The sequence below is a fragment of the Cynara cardunculus genome, assembly GCF_001531365.2.
Source record: "Cynara cardunculus var. scolymus isolate 2C chromosome LG 9, CcrdV1, whole genome shotgun sequence".
NCBI lineage: Eukaryota > Viridiplantae > Streptophyta > Magnoliopsida > Asterales > Asteraceae > Cynara > Cynara cardunculus.
This window is the reverse complement of record NC_037536.1, coordinates 12,908,779-12,925,230: the sequence shown is the minus strand read 5'-3', so window position 1 is coordinate 12,925,230 and position 16,452 is coordinate 12,908,779. Positions and strand designations below refer to the sequence as shown.

Below are 16,452 nucleotides of genomic sequence, written 5' to 3'. Positions count from 1 at the left end.
GTTGCCAAGTTGTTGTGCAAAAACCTTTGACGACCTCATAAATCAGCGCATGGACTTTCACACACTCGATCGTTGCTCCTTCAAACACCAAAACATCAATCGCCGAATAACGAAAATGCTACGTGGAGGCATCTGGAAAGTGCGATGACGTCAAACGCCCACCTCATCCTGTAAATCACCTGGCCAGCACCTTCTTTTTGCATTTTCTCATAATACCATAATTATTTATTTTTTAAATCAAACTACATTTACAAAATCATAATAAATATATGTAATTTTCATTAAATCTAAAAAATAAATAAGGGTTAATAAAAATAATACATTTATAATTTTTATTAATTTGTCGATACATGAAAAATATGAAATTTCGTTGGTTTTTTGCAGTTTTAATGAATTAAATGATTTATCTGTTCAATTTCAATAATAGTTTATTATGTTTTTTTAGACTTTTCCTTATTTCTTCAACATAATACATGTGTAAAAAGACTTATAAAAAACCAATAAAATAATAATTTAACATAATAATCGAAGTAAAACCATAATTCTCACATAATAACTCAAAATATGTTAGTGCTTTAAGATTTTCCATTATGATACTAAGGATGTGTTCCGATGAGACTTAGAGTTAAAGTGAAAAGCGTAAGAATTGATCTCCACCATTGTATGCATACTAGGATGAGATGCATCGGACAAATCCCCGAATCAAATGTGATTCATGGATGAGTTTGAGATTAAAGGTGATCTAGGATCTAGATCCAGATCCCTTTTTACGCTTCTTATCTTAACTCTCCTCACACTATCCTTCACCTATGATACTAACTTGTGAAAACTATAACTTTATTTATAAGAAATTTCCATTAGAGATGCTCTATAGAACACTTATCAAATAATTCTTTTTTGATTCTATACTATGGGGTTGTCTACTAAACGTTAACCGGTAAAAACGATAATACGAATGGAATGTTTTACCTGATAAGTGAGAGTGACGACTCTTATCCGATAAGCGCTTGTCAGGTAAATTGTTTCATACGATATCGTTTTAACGGACTAACAATCATACATAATTTATTAATTATTATATCCTTAATCATTCTGGAATTATTAAACAACCACCAACAATAATTTTGGATGAGAAAAACATTAATTAGATAGGATAATGGTCAATCGACATGTAATGTGATGCGGTTTGCTTGTGTTTCTGGCACCAAACAATGCATCTGCTCTGACTACAAATGCATCAATAAATAATGAATGTGTCCATTTCCACCAGCAATAATTGTACATTTTAAGATATTTTTTCTAAAAAACTATACACATGTTCATATTTAGATTTTTTTTTAAATAAGGGACCGTTTACCCAAATGTTTATCCGGTAAGCGCTTACCAATAGAAGTCGATGCTAATTTATTTTGATCCGTAAGATTTTAGTACATCAAAACATATCGAATGCAACAATTTACTGGGTAAAAGTCGTCATTCTTACTTACCGAGTAAAACTCTCCATCCTTTTCATTGCTCTTACCCGGTAAGATTCTTAGCCCTTCTCATGTTCATCCGATGAGAATTTATCCTGTAAGCACTTACCAAATAAGTGTTTAGTAAACGACAAGTCTATTTCTGTTGTTTTCATCAAATCTCCAAATGTTTGATCCAGGCTTCATGCAGACTAATCAAATTGGCAAATAGTGACAGCAGGCTTTGTCCGGAGACTTGAGGTGAATCTCTCAATAAGCAAGTGCTTATGTAGATGACAAGATTCGAACCCGAGTTGATTTTATTATCCCCTTTGGGGTATCACGAATCAACTGATCAACCGTAAAACCTGGAAGGGAAGGTAAATCTTCTAACCAATACAAAACATGAACTTGATAAGATTATGCTCAAATGCTTGAATTGCAACAAATATGGAGACTCCCAGAAAGTTATGGTAGACCAAACACAAAGAACCAATGTTGAAGAAGAATAGGGTGACCTTCTATTTATGGTGAAGAAAAAGGAAAACCGAAACATGGTACATGTTGCTCTGCTCCGATCACGACTGAGCAGTGCTCAAAATACAAAAAGAACTTGATAAGATTATCAAGTGACGAGCGCGAATTGGAGATCACAAACAACAGTCAAAAGTAAAACAACATCTGAGATCTCAGTACTAACTAGGAAAAAAAAAGCTTGATATTGCTCATCGTTAAACATACAATCTGTTGAGTATCGGTCAATTGGTTGAATTTGGTTCCAAATATCTAATTTTTCTCGACTTATTTATGCTAGTTTTGGTTTCTATGTTGTTACTATATGTCGGCCTTAGTTTTTATGTCCGCCCCTAGTCTCATGTGAGGTACGTTGGATAAATAACCTTAAATGAATTTTCAATTAGAAAGATTAGGAACATGACCTTCTAAATTTCTTTTCGCTCAATAACCTTTATCTGATCTACCCCTGAAGTAAAACAGTAAAACGGTAAGCTCTCGTAAAAGCTAAGAAATATACTAGAGGATCATTTTGCAAAACACGTTTTTTAAGGTCATTGAGCTAAATAGGCCCTTCTCATGTGTTTTTGCTCCCTATTTGTTCATTTTGTACCCGATGCTTATTTCAAACACTTGTATACTTGTAATTTTTGTTTGCAGGTTGGGGGTCTTTATGAAAACAACCTCTCTCTATCTCTTAGGATAGAGGCAATGTCTATGTACAATTGTACATCATACACTTTCCGACAAAAGTCACCATCCTCACTTACTTTATCGAATAACATTTCCGGACATCAAAATGGATTAACTCTAAGGTGTTGTTTGGTACATGGATTTGGATGGAATTGGAATGGCCAAATCCTTTGACCAAATTCCAAATACAATGTTTGGTTCATGGAATAAAACTGATGGAATCCTTTCGATTCCAATAAATTCTTTCACTCACAGATTTTACATTCCACGGCAATACCCTCGGATTTCAATTCCTTTCCGACAAATTCCTTCCCTAATCCAAATTCATTCAACGTTGCATCTACCATCTCATCTAATTGATCTTTGGTTCGATCTCGCTCTGGTACGCTCTCGCTCTCTCTCTCTCGTAATTTCTCCATCTATACGAGATCGATAGACAACATATTTAATCAAGGAATTGATTCAAGATAACAAGCTATCGATATCACTAGTCCAATTTCGTTATTCAAAAATCATAAAAGGTCATTTATTGATATTTAATTCCGATTCCAAAGTTAAATTCCGTGAACCAAATAAAAAAATTCCAATCCGTTAAGAATTTCATTCCAATTCCATGCAACCAAACGCAATCACAAGGCATGGTCAAATTCCATCAAAGTCAAATTCATTTGATGAATTTCAATTCCATCGAATTCCATTCTACGAACCAAACGCCCCCTAAGCATTTATCACCCGGTAAGCGCTTACAAGGCAAAAGTCAGCACCTTCATTTACCAAAGGAGAGAGTCAATTCTTCCCTCACTTCTTACCGGGTAAGATTCTTCAGGCCTCTTTGTTAGTAGCTTAATGAGTTTAATAGGACTCACAACTTATTTGGTCAACTATACATGACTGTTTGGTGGTGGTTTAATGATATAGAAAGTGACTTATTCAGCAGTCTTCTAGGATATATTTATGCAGAAAGTCAAGTTTTTTTCCAAATATGTCCCTCCCAATTAAACAACATACTCCTTCCATCTATTGAGAAAACTCTCTGAAATAAAAACCTTCTCAATCTATATTCTATACATACTGGTTAATCCATACAAACAACTTTATCATACATGACTTAATAGAAAGCCAACCAAAAAGCCCCTTAGTCATTCTTGCTCACCCGATAAGATAATTGACCCAGTAAACGCTAATTTGGTAAACAACCCTTAGTTCGTTTGGTTTGTTTTTTACTTAAACCACTTCCTATTTCAATTCCATATAGATACAAAGAGTTAATATCACTCTTTGAAAAAGGAGCATATTTTATTTCTCTAATGGATGCATGCAAACATAATGGGAATTCAATCATAGAAAAGTAACAAAAAAAGATGATTTCTAAGCGAATAAACAAAGAAATTGAAGCGTGATTCAGTTGGAAATCATCTAACCTCTAAATTGAAGAAACAATCGTGTTTGTTCTGATCTTCTGTACTTGCTTATCTTCATGATCATCAACAACGCCATTGCAATTCAAACCACATCCACATTGCGGACAAATCTCAAAATTATCAATCGGAAACCCAGCCGAAGCAATTCCAACGGAAAAACCAAGCTCGTCTTCGGTCCGATAAACTTCAACAATGTTGAGCCAAAAGAAGAACACCTTGACGCTAACTCCAGTTAGATCCTTCAATCTACCATTCGATATGATCCCGCCGATTGTCGATTGGTATTTGAGATCGTAGGAACCTTCTAGAGAAAAGCTACAAGAACCATTGAAAAAAGCTTTAAATTTACCCGTGGGTTTATCGAGTTCGTAGCCGATGACGCCAATAGGAATAATTCCTTTGGGAAATCCATACGATTGAATGACTTGATAGGCAGTGAAGTTGTCATTGCCTCCATTGTCAGCAGCATCGAGTAGGGATGAGATTGCGAAAGTTGAGAGGAGGAGGATGGAGAAAGTGAAGACGATGATCGAAGACATTACTGTGAATATAATTTTCTAGGGTTTTGATGGCTTAATGGGTTCTGATTTCAGGAACATTTATGAGGGTAGTACTTTATATATAACCTTTTAATTAAATCAAATAAAAAGTTGATAACCGGTTATTCTAAATGGGTTCATATAAAATCCGGTTTTAAATGCATCAATGTGACAGACGATCTTTTGGTTCACTCGTTGGCTAAGGTCAGGGAGGAGTCTGGGATCTAACCATTCCTTTTTTAAGGGTGTGTTTGAGATGGGATGATATCGGAGGGATAAAAAAGATAGTTTAATGTTTGGTATGTCATGGATCCAGATAACATAAGACAAAACCAAAGATATTTTGTTCCACCAAAAAAAGGTAGAACAACATGAGACTAATTCATATAGAGTAAAGTACATTACATAGTCCGTTTTAGAGACTGGCGACTTACCCATTCTGGTATAAGCATCGCCTCTCGATCCAATCCGTCTTCCCTGCCCTCCCCAACTAAATTTGGTTCAAATGACATCCAAATGTAACTGAATCATTGAACTGATCTTATTGAATCGATGGGCGGAAAGGAACCTACCGATGCATGTTGTCATCGCCATATTTCATATGTCACTTAGTCATCTCTGCCTCGCGGCAAGGTCTTCTGTGAGTGAACGAGATGAGGATCGAGGCAGTTAAGTTCCACCGAAATTCCCTTACAGTTCTAGAAGTTAAGAGAAGCTAGGGCAAAAATTTTGCTTTTAGAATCCGCCCTCTTCAAGCTAATACGATTCCAAGAGACAAAAGCTCGATTAGCTACTTAGGATGGGCCGAAGGCATCACAAGATCGAGAGGAGCCATCTTGATAATATCACTATTTACAGCATCTAAAAGACTAACCTTACACTAAAAATCACCTCCATCCTATCGACTGCTGCTTCTTCTCCAACTTCTTGACAACAATCGATTCTCTCCACACCTCGATCATAATGAACAATTTCTTCATTATATAGCATTCAGGGGCAATTTGGTTATTTTAACATTTTTGTATTGTCTAGTTTACCTAACACAAAACAAACAATTAGTTCAATCATCTTCTAGTGATTCCAAATGCATAACAAACAAGTAGTCATGTTTAGTACAATATTCTCTCGTCGATTACATCTATTTATTAGCAGCTTAACGAGCTTAATGAAACTATTTCCACCTTATTCAGTCAGCTATACATGACTGCTTCATAGCGACTTAATGATATAGAAAGTGACTTATTAAGTAAAATTTTAAAGGGAAACTTAATGTATAAAGCTAAAAAAATAATTCAAACCTGTCCCTCCTAATAAAAAAACACGTTTTTTTCATCTATGAGAAAACTCTCACAAATAAAAACATTTCCAATCTATACAAAGAGATTTAAAATGTAGGTCAAAATGCACAAAATAGCAATCTACTTTCATAAATTTTTTTATTATAGCATTGTACTTTCAGTTTTTCTTATTATAACAATGTACTTTCAAACTATTTTTTTATTATGATATTGTACTTTGAAAAATTTACCTATTATAGCATTGGGTAACCTTTTGATTTAAATTTACCCATTATACTAGGTTTCCATGCCACCTCATTGTCCACGTAGGCTGTCCACATGTACTATAGTGATGTGACTTTCTTACTACATTATTGTACTTTCAAAATTATTTTATTATAGCATCTACTAGTTCTTATTAAACACTGTATTTTTAATTTTAATATTTAGATATTTTACATGTTATTTAATAAATGTATTAACTGAATTAAAAAAATTTATGAATTATTCATTAATTCCAATATCAATAAAACTAGTAGAACACAACTTATCTCGCTAATATTTAAAAAAAAAACATGTTTAAAAAAAAAGGAAAATAAGAATTGTTTCTTTTTTACCAAAAATATTATCTTTTAAAAATATATTATATTTGTTCAAAAACTTTTTACTTGACGTATAAATATATTAAATTAATTAGATTTTTTTAAATTATTTATTAATATAACAATATTAAAAAATTGTAGAGAACAATTTATTTTGTTAATGTTTTAAAGAGAATTTTAAAAGATATGTATTTATTTGAACAACATAAAATAGGAAAAGTTACTTTTTTTACAAACAAAATATATCTCGAAAATAATGTTTCATATTTATTTAATAAATATTTTACTATAAGAATATTTAATTTGAATTTAACTTAATAAAAAAAGAATTTAATGTTTTTTTAGATAGTAGCAATGAAAAATGAAAATCACTAATAATAATTTGAAATAGGTTTTTATTTTAATTTTAGTTAAGTCATTAAAATGATGTGTCATCCACATCACCTCATTAAAGCCACACAAGCAAAAAAGTCAAAGAGTTAACCGGTTTAAAAGGTAACAGGTTACCCATTGTTTTTATGGGTAAATTTTTTAAAGTACAATGGCTTAATACAAAATAATTTGAAAGTATATTACTGTAATAAAGAAAAACAAAAGTATAATGCTATAATAATTTTTCTTATGAAAATATGTTATTATTTCATGCATTTAACCTAAAATGTAAACATACAAGTTACATGTAGTATGGACTATGGACTGCTTGTCAGTGGACCATGAAATTGGGCTTTTTTGACTTGGACTTTTTAGAGTTTTTAAACTTTCAGACCGGCCCATTTTAGGAACCCTTCTTTTCCAATCCCTTCACGCATTCTCATTCCTCCGTAACGGCGATCAAATTGTTCTCCGATCCAAGTTTCTGTAGCAGCGCCGGTAGCTAATCGGAAACAATGGCTCGATCCTTCTCAAACGCTAAGCGACTTTCATCTTTCTTCGGTGATCAGCTTTCCGTTGTTATTTCCAAGTAATTTTACGTGAATTTGCTTATTCCCTTTTGTCACGAGTTTTAACGGATCTGCGTATGTATTTTATACGAATCCTATTTGCTTACTATGATTTGGAGATATTCGTTTGACAATTGTGTTTGAAATTGTTTACCAGGCGTGGAATTGCTGCAGCACCTCAGGGTGGTGCATTTGGTGGTGGAGCTGCAATGATGCAGAAAGGAGGTGAAGAATCGTCGAAATCGGCTTCAAAGGTTTCGGATCCCGCTGTAATCAGGCCAGAATTCCGATCGAACCAGGTGTTTTCTTTGTTGAATTACATCCATCCGTTCTCTTCTCATGTTAATGTTTACAAGTCGCAGATCCCTTCGATCTTTTCTCTATCCAGTAGATTCTCTACTGCATCAACTCCATCTGTTGCGAGTCCCGCAGTCAATCATGCTCGTCCGTTATCTCCCCATCTTTCTATCTATAAGCCGCAGTCCAATTCGATGTTTTCTATTTCTAATAGAATTGCTGCCTCCTTTCTATCCGCTGCCGTGCTGGTGTTTTATCTTATCTGTATGAAAACAGGTTTAATTTGTTTCACCTACAATAGTTTCTACCAAATCTTCTTTGGAATTGCCGGGTTCACTGACTTGGTTTGCTATTCCGCAATTCCTCTCACCATCCTCCATCTCCTCCATGTACTGAAGCACTAAATTTACGACAGCACAAAAAGCTGATTCCCAAATCGTAGAGGAGTACTTGATGATAATGGTTCCTAATGTACTCTGTGGATGGTAGTGCTTTGTTCTTGTGTCCTTGCTTTGCTGCAAAGTAATAAGTATATGCAGACCTCTTGTACATCTTTCCTTTTTTCTCCTTTGTTAAATAAGTACATGCTATGCTTGTTTGATGCAAGTGAAGTCCATAGCAAAGTGAATTGTTGGTATGGAACAAGAAATTATTTTTGCCCATCTTGGTTTTGCGATAGAAATGTACCTTTTTGAACCAATGTGTGTGAATAAGTTTGATATGCTGCTTGACTTTGTAAGGCACTAATAGAAGACATTATCCAGTTAGATAAGCTAAATACTTTCAACTTGTGTAGGTTTAAAGCCACTAAATTTTGTACATTGAACTTTGTAATGTTGGTATGCAACCATTTGCGTTCTAATCTGTAACCATAACCATAACCATAACCATAACCATAACCGTCCATCATTATGTGCACTATGATGCCTACAGACTCGGAACCCATTTGTTTGTAGTAGATTTGACTTGAAGCTATGGTTTGCTAGAACAATCTTAGCTCATGATTATATTCTATTTCCTTGGTAAATTCGAATTTAGACATTTGGATTAGAAAACTATGTCTTTTAACATTACACACCGTTGCCAATTTTCTTAGATAGTGGTAACAACTGAGTGAAAGAATTTGTGCATTCCTAGTCCTATAATTCTGAATTAATCTTTAAAATCAAAGTTGGGCATGTAGTTTAGTTTTTACATCACATCACCGAATAATAGTTTCATGGTGATGTTAGCGCAGTTGCATCGCAAATTGACCATATCTAAAGGGGTTGACTTTGGAGTACTGGGAAGATATATTGAAGAACAGGTGAGAAGATGGGAGCTGTTTTTAAGCTTCAAAAGTCATGACAGATCATTTTAGCCTCTCTGTCCTGGTTTCCTCATGCTATGTAGTTTTTTATAATGTTACACTTAGAAATTCTCACTAATCGAATTAGTAATAATTATGGCAAAAGCTTCATAGGTTACTCTTTTAAAGCACCCGTATTATTTTAAACCATGAGTAAGGCTTGGTTCCTTCTTTTTTTCTCAGCCCTGTGCTCAAAGGACCTGTACTTTAAACTTGATAAGCGTCTGAAGCCTTATTTTCAGTGGTAATCGCAGGACAAAGTACGTTGATGAACTCGAATTAACCAATCATGAGAATGAAAAACACCCATGTGAAACTTAAAGGGCTGACCACGAAACAAGCTGCGACGATGTAAATTTTGGTGGTTAGAGGGTTGTGGAAACAATTACCAAGCAAAATGTTTCTTGTGGGTTGGGTATTCTACTTCCAAGGGCGGGATTGGATGGGAAAGTGTAAGGTAGGCGGGTGAAAAAGTTGTGAAAGGTTTTAGGGTTTTGATTTGACATTAGCAGATTAGTAAATTATCAGTTTTGTTCCCCCTATTTTTGGTGTCAAATCCTTGTTGTCCGGTCTAACGTCACACCAAACATGAAACAAGAAGTTTCTGTTCCGTCTTATCCCATCATGCTCTGTGTACCAAACACACCTTAAAAGAAATACTTGTGGCCAATGGGGTGAGGTATGGTAGGTACTCTTAATGGGATATTTTTTGCTAGCGTTTAGTGGAAGAGGTGTAGTAACAAGTAAAGTTAAAGGGGTGTTTCATCGTCGATCTTTGGAGCTGCTTTTGATTTTTTTTTGAAATCAACACAGATGAAACAGTTTCATCAGTTGGTTCTTAATTCTTTTTGATTTTTTTTTAAATCAACACAGATGAAACAGTTTCATCAGTTGGTTCTTAATTCTTCTTGTGTTGGGATTTTTTAGTCAGGTTGATTGGCTTCAGGTCATTGGTTTTTATGTTTTGCTGCTGGGTTTGGCTTTTGGGGTTAGTGTTAAGCTACTTGGGTTCTGATGGTAATTACCAAATAAAACAAAAGTAGCCCAGAATATCCAATTTGGGGGTGGGATCGGGGTAGGATGTATGTAGATTTGATGTCAATCGTAAGGAGGAAAGCGACTGTTCCTGTAAAGTCTCTGACTTTTGGAAAGCATGCAGAGCGAAAACCAAGAATTTGTTCAAAAATTATGATGATTTCTGAAGAAGGATGAGAATTCAAAATAGAAGTTGAGGCCAGAAAGGAATATAAGACGATTTAAAAGAAGCTAACTAAGCAAGCAACACCAGAAAACATGTAGGTACGAAAACACATAGAAGGAAACTACTCGATCTATTGTAGGGGCGATTTATAAAACGTTTACGTAGTCGTTGAGGCCTTGGGATGTGGTGGAATATCTCATTTGTTCAGGTTCAATTTCAGACATACACAACAATTGAAACCACTGAGTTTATCAGGGCTGATTTTTTGCAGTTACAATTTGTCAGGATTAGTCCAGGTATAGCTTGGGACACCCTTCCAAGAAAAAAAAAAGAGGCATATGAAGGATCAAGAATCGTATCCGATAAGTTATGGAGGACTTTTACGTGGTTAGCGTTTACATGGGAAGAGACTATTACCAACAAATTCATTTGATGATTGATAATGTTATATGAAGATGGTGACTCTTATCGGTAAACTTTTGATAAATGGCCCACATTTCCCAACAGTCTTGCTTATGAATCAAATGGCCTTATTGTTCTATAGGTAATTTGTTGGATCAAAAGGATTTACTTTTGGGTCATTAAGGTTGTTATGAAAAGGAAATCTTTAGTGGATGTGTCACAACTTCCTTTCTTAAGTTTTCTTTTGGTAAAAGAAAATTTTAAAATGATTCAAGAGCAAGAAGTAGAAGAAAAAATTAGAACTTTTTGGCAAACAAAAGTAATTCGTCATTTGTTTTCGGTATCGCCAAATGAGTTCGTTGATGAATTCCAAACGCCATGCTTCTTTGTTTTGATGAGCCCCGTTCTCTCTATCGGGTAATTGAGTTCAAGACTTGTGAATAAGATGATATATAAAGGAAATTAACAAAAATAGTCGTTTCGGCCGGATACATTTATCTTTTAGCTATTTTCCTCTCAAAATTTTCCAAACTGTCACTATTATCGTAAGTATCAACTCCTCAACTTCCTGAAAGGTTAAAAAGTGAGATTTTTTTTAACATGGTCTGTAAGTACATGGACCAAATCTGTAAATTAGTCTGGGTCCGCAAGTACATGGATGAAGTCTGTAAATTGCTCTGGGTCCGCAAGTACATGGACCAAGTCTGTAAATTAGTTTGAGTTCGCAAGTGGCAATTTCGTTGAGGAAGTATTTAGACTAATTTATAAATTTGGTTCATGTACTTGCGGACCATGTTCAAAAAAAAAATTCTACTTTTTAACCCATCCACAAATTGAGGAGTTGATTCTTGCAGAGGTAGTGACATTTTAATTTTTTGGAAGAGAAATAGCTACAAGGTAAACGTATCTAATTGAAACTGCTATTCTTGTCAATTTCCCTGTTATATACAAATAGACCCAAAAAAGCAACATTTAATTGTATATAATTTAGTGAGAACTAATTAAATTAATTATTTTATGCAAGAATCACTAGATTGACATATGAAATGTAACGTTAATTCCACAAAAACATATTGATCGTTTAAACACTTACAAGTTCATTTTAATGCCTTGACCAAAAGATGTACGATTGTTTAGACCATGTGAAAATAACGTTTTGCATAAATATTATAAATTAGTTTGAGACGAAAATTCAAATCAGATGACATAATTTCTTAAAAATAATACAGTTTGTAATATTTGGAATAACTATAAAGATCTGTTTGGTTTCTAGGTTTGAATGAGACTTAAAGGGATTTGGAATTATATTTCATTTCAATATCATATTTTGTTTGAAATATTGCTTGGATTTGAAATCCAATGGGTTGATATTTCATGGGATTTGTATGTAATAGTTTTTTAAAATACGTTGAAATATTTGTTTTATAACAACCAATTAATAAAAAAGTAATTTAAATATTTTTATATATTATTCATAAAAAATAGAATTCAATTCCATTTCATATTCTACAAATCAGAAATACCAAAGATTTTAAATCCAAACCCCTTCAATTCTAAATCATTCTACGAAATTCAAATCTCTCAAAGTCATTCTATCAAACCAGATTCAAATTTTCATCCAAAAACTTGAATTTATTGTTGTATTTTGTAAGCACGTTTAAAGGTTGTATTTTGGAATTTGAGAAGATAATGAAAGTACATAAATAATTATTTTTTATTTGTATTTCTGAGAGGAAAGTAGAAAGAAAAAATATAATTTTTTTATATTAATAAGATATATATATATATATATATATTTCGTTTCAAATATAACTTATTATATTTGTATAATCAATGCAACCCAATAAATTAAGATATTTATAAAAATAATTAGAATTCATTTATTATGATTTGAATATTTATGGAATATGAATAGATTTCATTAATTATGATCAATACTTTATATTATAAAACAATCAAAACTTCTACGAAATCGTATATTCATCAAATTAAATGGACGGTTGAGATTGAGTTGTACAAATGTAAAGGGTTGTATAACTATATATATATATATATATATATATATATAACGATTTGTAATTGGTGGGTAAATATGTAATTTTTAAATTATTTATAAGAATTGTTATTATTTTTACCTTCTCTTTCTTTCTACATTTGGGATGAAAATTTTGGGAAGGAAATCAACATAGTGCAAAATGAAATACAATTGTTTGATAATTGTTTACAATGAAATTAGAGCGCTTAATGGTTAAGAGAGGTCTATGATACAAAATCATTCAAAAAGTTTTAGAACTATCAAAAGACGTATTTTTTTTTTCAAAATAGATTTACCTCTTAACGATTCAAATATTATCTCTTAATTAAACTATTAAGAGATAAACAAACAATTTTTTTAGGTTGTGTTGTGGTGGATGAGAGAGAATAATTTTTTCAGTAAATTATTTGTTTGAATTAAAATCTTTAAAGAACGTTACATTTCAACTTTAACAGATTTTCTTTTTTTAGATATTTTAACATTAATTTTATTATTAAATATTATATAATCTTATTATTCTAAAATATTTTTTAATATTTTATTTAAATTAATAAATAATTCGATTGCATCGATGTGAATGATTAAAAAAACCATTTCCTGATATTCGCATCAAGTTTTAAAGAAACGTGAATTTTTATCCAATTTAAAAAACAATATAGAGAATTTGTTGAAATAAATAGATAACAAAGTCTCTGTTTTCTTTATTTTTAATAATATATTAGATATAACGAGGAGTAACAAGAGTAGTGAGCGGAGTTGGAATTAAAGAAATGTGTTATATTCATCTAAAATTTATACAGTCAATTACGTGAAAAATGTGCTCCGTCAAATAGAGTGACCAAAATAAAGTTACCTAAAAACTAGAAACGACTTGTTAAGGGCGTGGACTGATTTTCATAAGCAAAATTCTTTTGGTATTAAAGGTCCACACGTTAAACTTTGAAGGGTGTTCTGAAATATTAGAAAATACAAGTAACATCAATCAAAAACCTAAAAAAAGTAGCGCAAAATCAACTAAAACCCAAAAAATCCTCTCGAAGTCAAACAAAAACCCGGAAAATGTCTCTTGAAATCAACTAATTTTTTTTTTCTCAAAAAATTCTGAAAACAGTGGAATTCGGTTAAAAACACGTCGGACGACGTTCTGGACCTTTGATACACCTTAAAGGTGCACGTGTTCGGTAAAAATCTTGGTTCTGTCACTAGACCTGTTAACATAAAGAGATCCTTAAAAATAAGCAAATAATCATTGATTCTTTCAAACACCAACTCTAACAAGAGATTTTTCATCCTAAAATAAACAGATATTAAAACAGGTTGATCAAACCAGCTAAATTACTTCAGTTTGACCAACTTATCCAGTTTTAGCCAAACCACACGGGTTGAAATAAAAAACTGTAAAAATAAAATAAATCGATAAACAAAAGTAATTAATCATTTATTTTTAATATAGTCAAATGAGTTCATTCATGAATTACCCCATTTTGGTTAGATTTAATTCGCTTTCGAATCTAACCATTGTTGCAACATAACTGACACCTAATTACATCGAGGGCTCTTGTTAAATTCCCCAATAGGAAAATCTTTTGTTACAAAGTCGCCAATCTGGAACTCGAGTTGGTCGTTGTTCCTACTCACTTTCTTGACGTCGATCCACAACAAGGCTATTTGCACCCGCACACCGTCTAGGTTCTCGATTTGGTTTTGGTGAATCACACCTTTGATTGTAGGGTTGTATTGGATCTCGTACTGGTCTATTTTAAAGTCACAATTATCGCCTATATAAACTGAAAACTGACCACTGGTGGGATCCACATTATAGCCACTGACATTCTGCGGAAGAATACCGACCGGGAGGTTGTAGCTCTTGAGAACGTCATAAGCCGATGGCTTACCAACCCGTATGGCTGATGACATAGAAAAGTAAAGAAAAACGATCCCAATTATGATGGTTTTTGGTTTGGTGATTTCCATTCTCTCTATTTCTTGGTAATAGATTTGAATGTATTAGACTTGTACCAAAGATGATGTATAAATAGACCCAAAACAAAATCAGCATTTATTGTATGGAATTTAATGACAATTAATTAAATTATTTATTTTGGATGTGTTGTGAAATAACATTCAACAAAAATAGCTACACTTTTTATTTATTTATTTATGGAAAGTCAATTGTTTGAAAGTTGATTTAGAATTATATATATATATATATATATATATATATATATATATATATATATATATATATATATATATATTATGTTTAAGGGGTTGTTTAACAGTTGTTGAATGATTAAGTGATTATAATGATTAAAAGACTCTTATGATATAGTACAAAATAAAATATAATTGTTTGACAATTATTTACAATGAAAGTAGGATGTTGAATGGTTAAGGGAAACATATGATACAAAATCATTCAAAGTGTTTTAGAACCATTAAAAACATAATTTTTTTGCCAAACAAGATTCACATTTTAGCGATTCAGAGCCGGCATCTTAATGGAACTATTAAAAGGTAAACAAACAATTCCTAAGTGTGAATATTTGTAATTTATTTAGTTATATAACGTAATTTTTTTTATTATGAATATTTTTTGTATTAACCTGGATATCTAACCCGCTATGCGAGCCGACTAGTCTCAAGACGACCACCTGCTTTGTGGGTAGCTCAAAGTCACCGCATTTAAACATTCATGGCCATGAGAGGATTTTTGTTATTCCTTATTGGATTTGAACATGTGACCTCCAGACACTTTTGACATTTAGAACCTGAAGTCTTTTAAATTAGTTGGAGATTAAGATATAGATTTAACTTTTAATATATGAATTACAATTAATAACAGATTATAATAGGGAAAATTGCGCCAAAATGGAACCAACTTCCACCTAATTTTTATTTAGAGGAACCAACTTTCAAAATCGTCATTTTGGGGAACCAACTTGCACCTAATTCCTATTTTAGGGAACCAACTTTCAAAATCGTCATTTGGATTAGTAACAAAACGATTTTTATTGTGGTAATTTGGATTTTTTTTTTTTAGAATGTTCAATTTGATATCTGAATAAAAAAAAACGAGATTTGAAATGTAAAATAGATTTTATTGTATTAATTTCTGAAAAAAAACGAATTTTAGTTATTTTATATAAATATTTTGCAAGTTAGTTCCCTAAAATAGGAATCAGGTGCAAGTTGGTTCCCCAAAATGACGATTTTGAAAGTTGGTTCCCCAAAATARGAATCRKKTSCAAGTTGGTTCCCCAAAATGACGATTTTGAAAGTTGGTTCCCCAAAATAAGAATTAGGTGCAAATTGGTTTCCCAAAATAACGATTTTGAAAATTAGTTCCCCAAAATATAAATTAAGTGAAAGTTGGTTCCATTTTAGTGTAATTTTTCCATTATAATATTAATGATCTGCTTAGTCAATGCTGAAAAATGAAAATGACAATGAATTTTCATTCTCTCCAATTTATCAGGACGCGAAGTCCATTATATTATAGAAAACCAAACAATTTCTTTTATTTTTCATTCACATTGGTTACTGTTTAATACATTTAACCAAACATATCGTATATCAAACATTTTCAAGTCATTTGAGGAGCAAACAAATAAAAATATAGTTGGCTTGAGAATATGGTTTAATAAAATATTTTATTATTAGTTAAATATTTTTTTAAAAATGTTTTTAATGATTATAAATTACAATATCTTTTTAAATAAGATTAAA

At 32.2% G+C, this 16,452-nt stretch overlaps 3 protein-coding genes across 3 annotated transcripts; 1 reads left to right on the top strand and 2 right to left on the bottom strand.

The window, feature by feature from the left end:
• Positions 1-3,942: 3,942 nt before the first annotated feature.
• LOC112518471 lies at positions 3,943-4,643 on the bottom strand. The gene has a single exon (XM_025126174.1). The coding sequence runs from the start codon at positions 4,618-4,620 to the stop codon at positions 4,084-4,086; it is 537 nt and encodes a 178-aa protein (XP_024981942.1). The 5' UTR covers positions 4,621-4,643; the 3' UTR covers positions 3,943-4,083.
• Positions 4,644-7,308: 2,665 nt separating this feature from the next.
• LOC112518254 lies at positions 7,309-8,435 on the top strand. Its single transcript, XM_025125888.1, has 2 exons — positions 7,309-7,460; positions 7,598-8,435. Exons 1-2 carry the CDS (start codon positions 7,387-7,389, stop codon positions 8,139-8,141), a joined length of 618 nt encoding a protein of 205 aa, XP_024981656.1. The 5' UTR covers positions 7,309-7,386; the 3' UTR covers positions 8,142-8,435.
• Positions 8,436-14,262: 5,827 nt separating this feature from the next.
• Positions 14,263-14,697, bottom strand: LOC112517798. Its single transcript, XM_025125171.1, has one exon. It carries the CDS (start codon positions 14,695-14,697, stop codon positions 14,263-14,265), a length of 435 nt encoding a protein of 144 aa, XP_024980939.1.
• Positions 14,698-16,452: the final 1,755 nt, after the last annotated feature.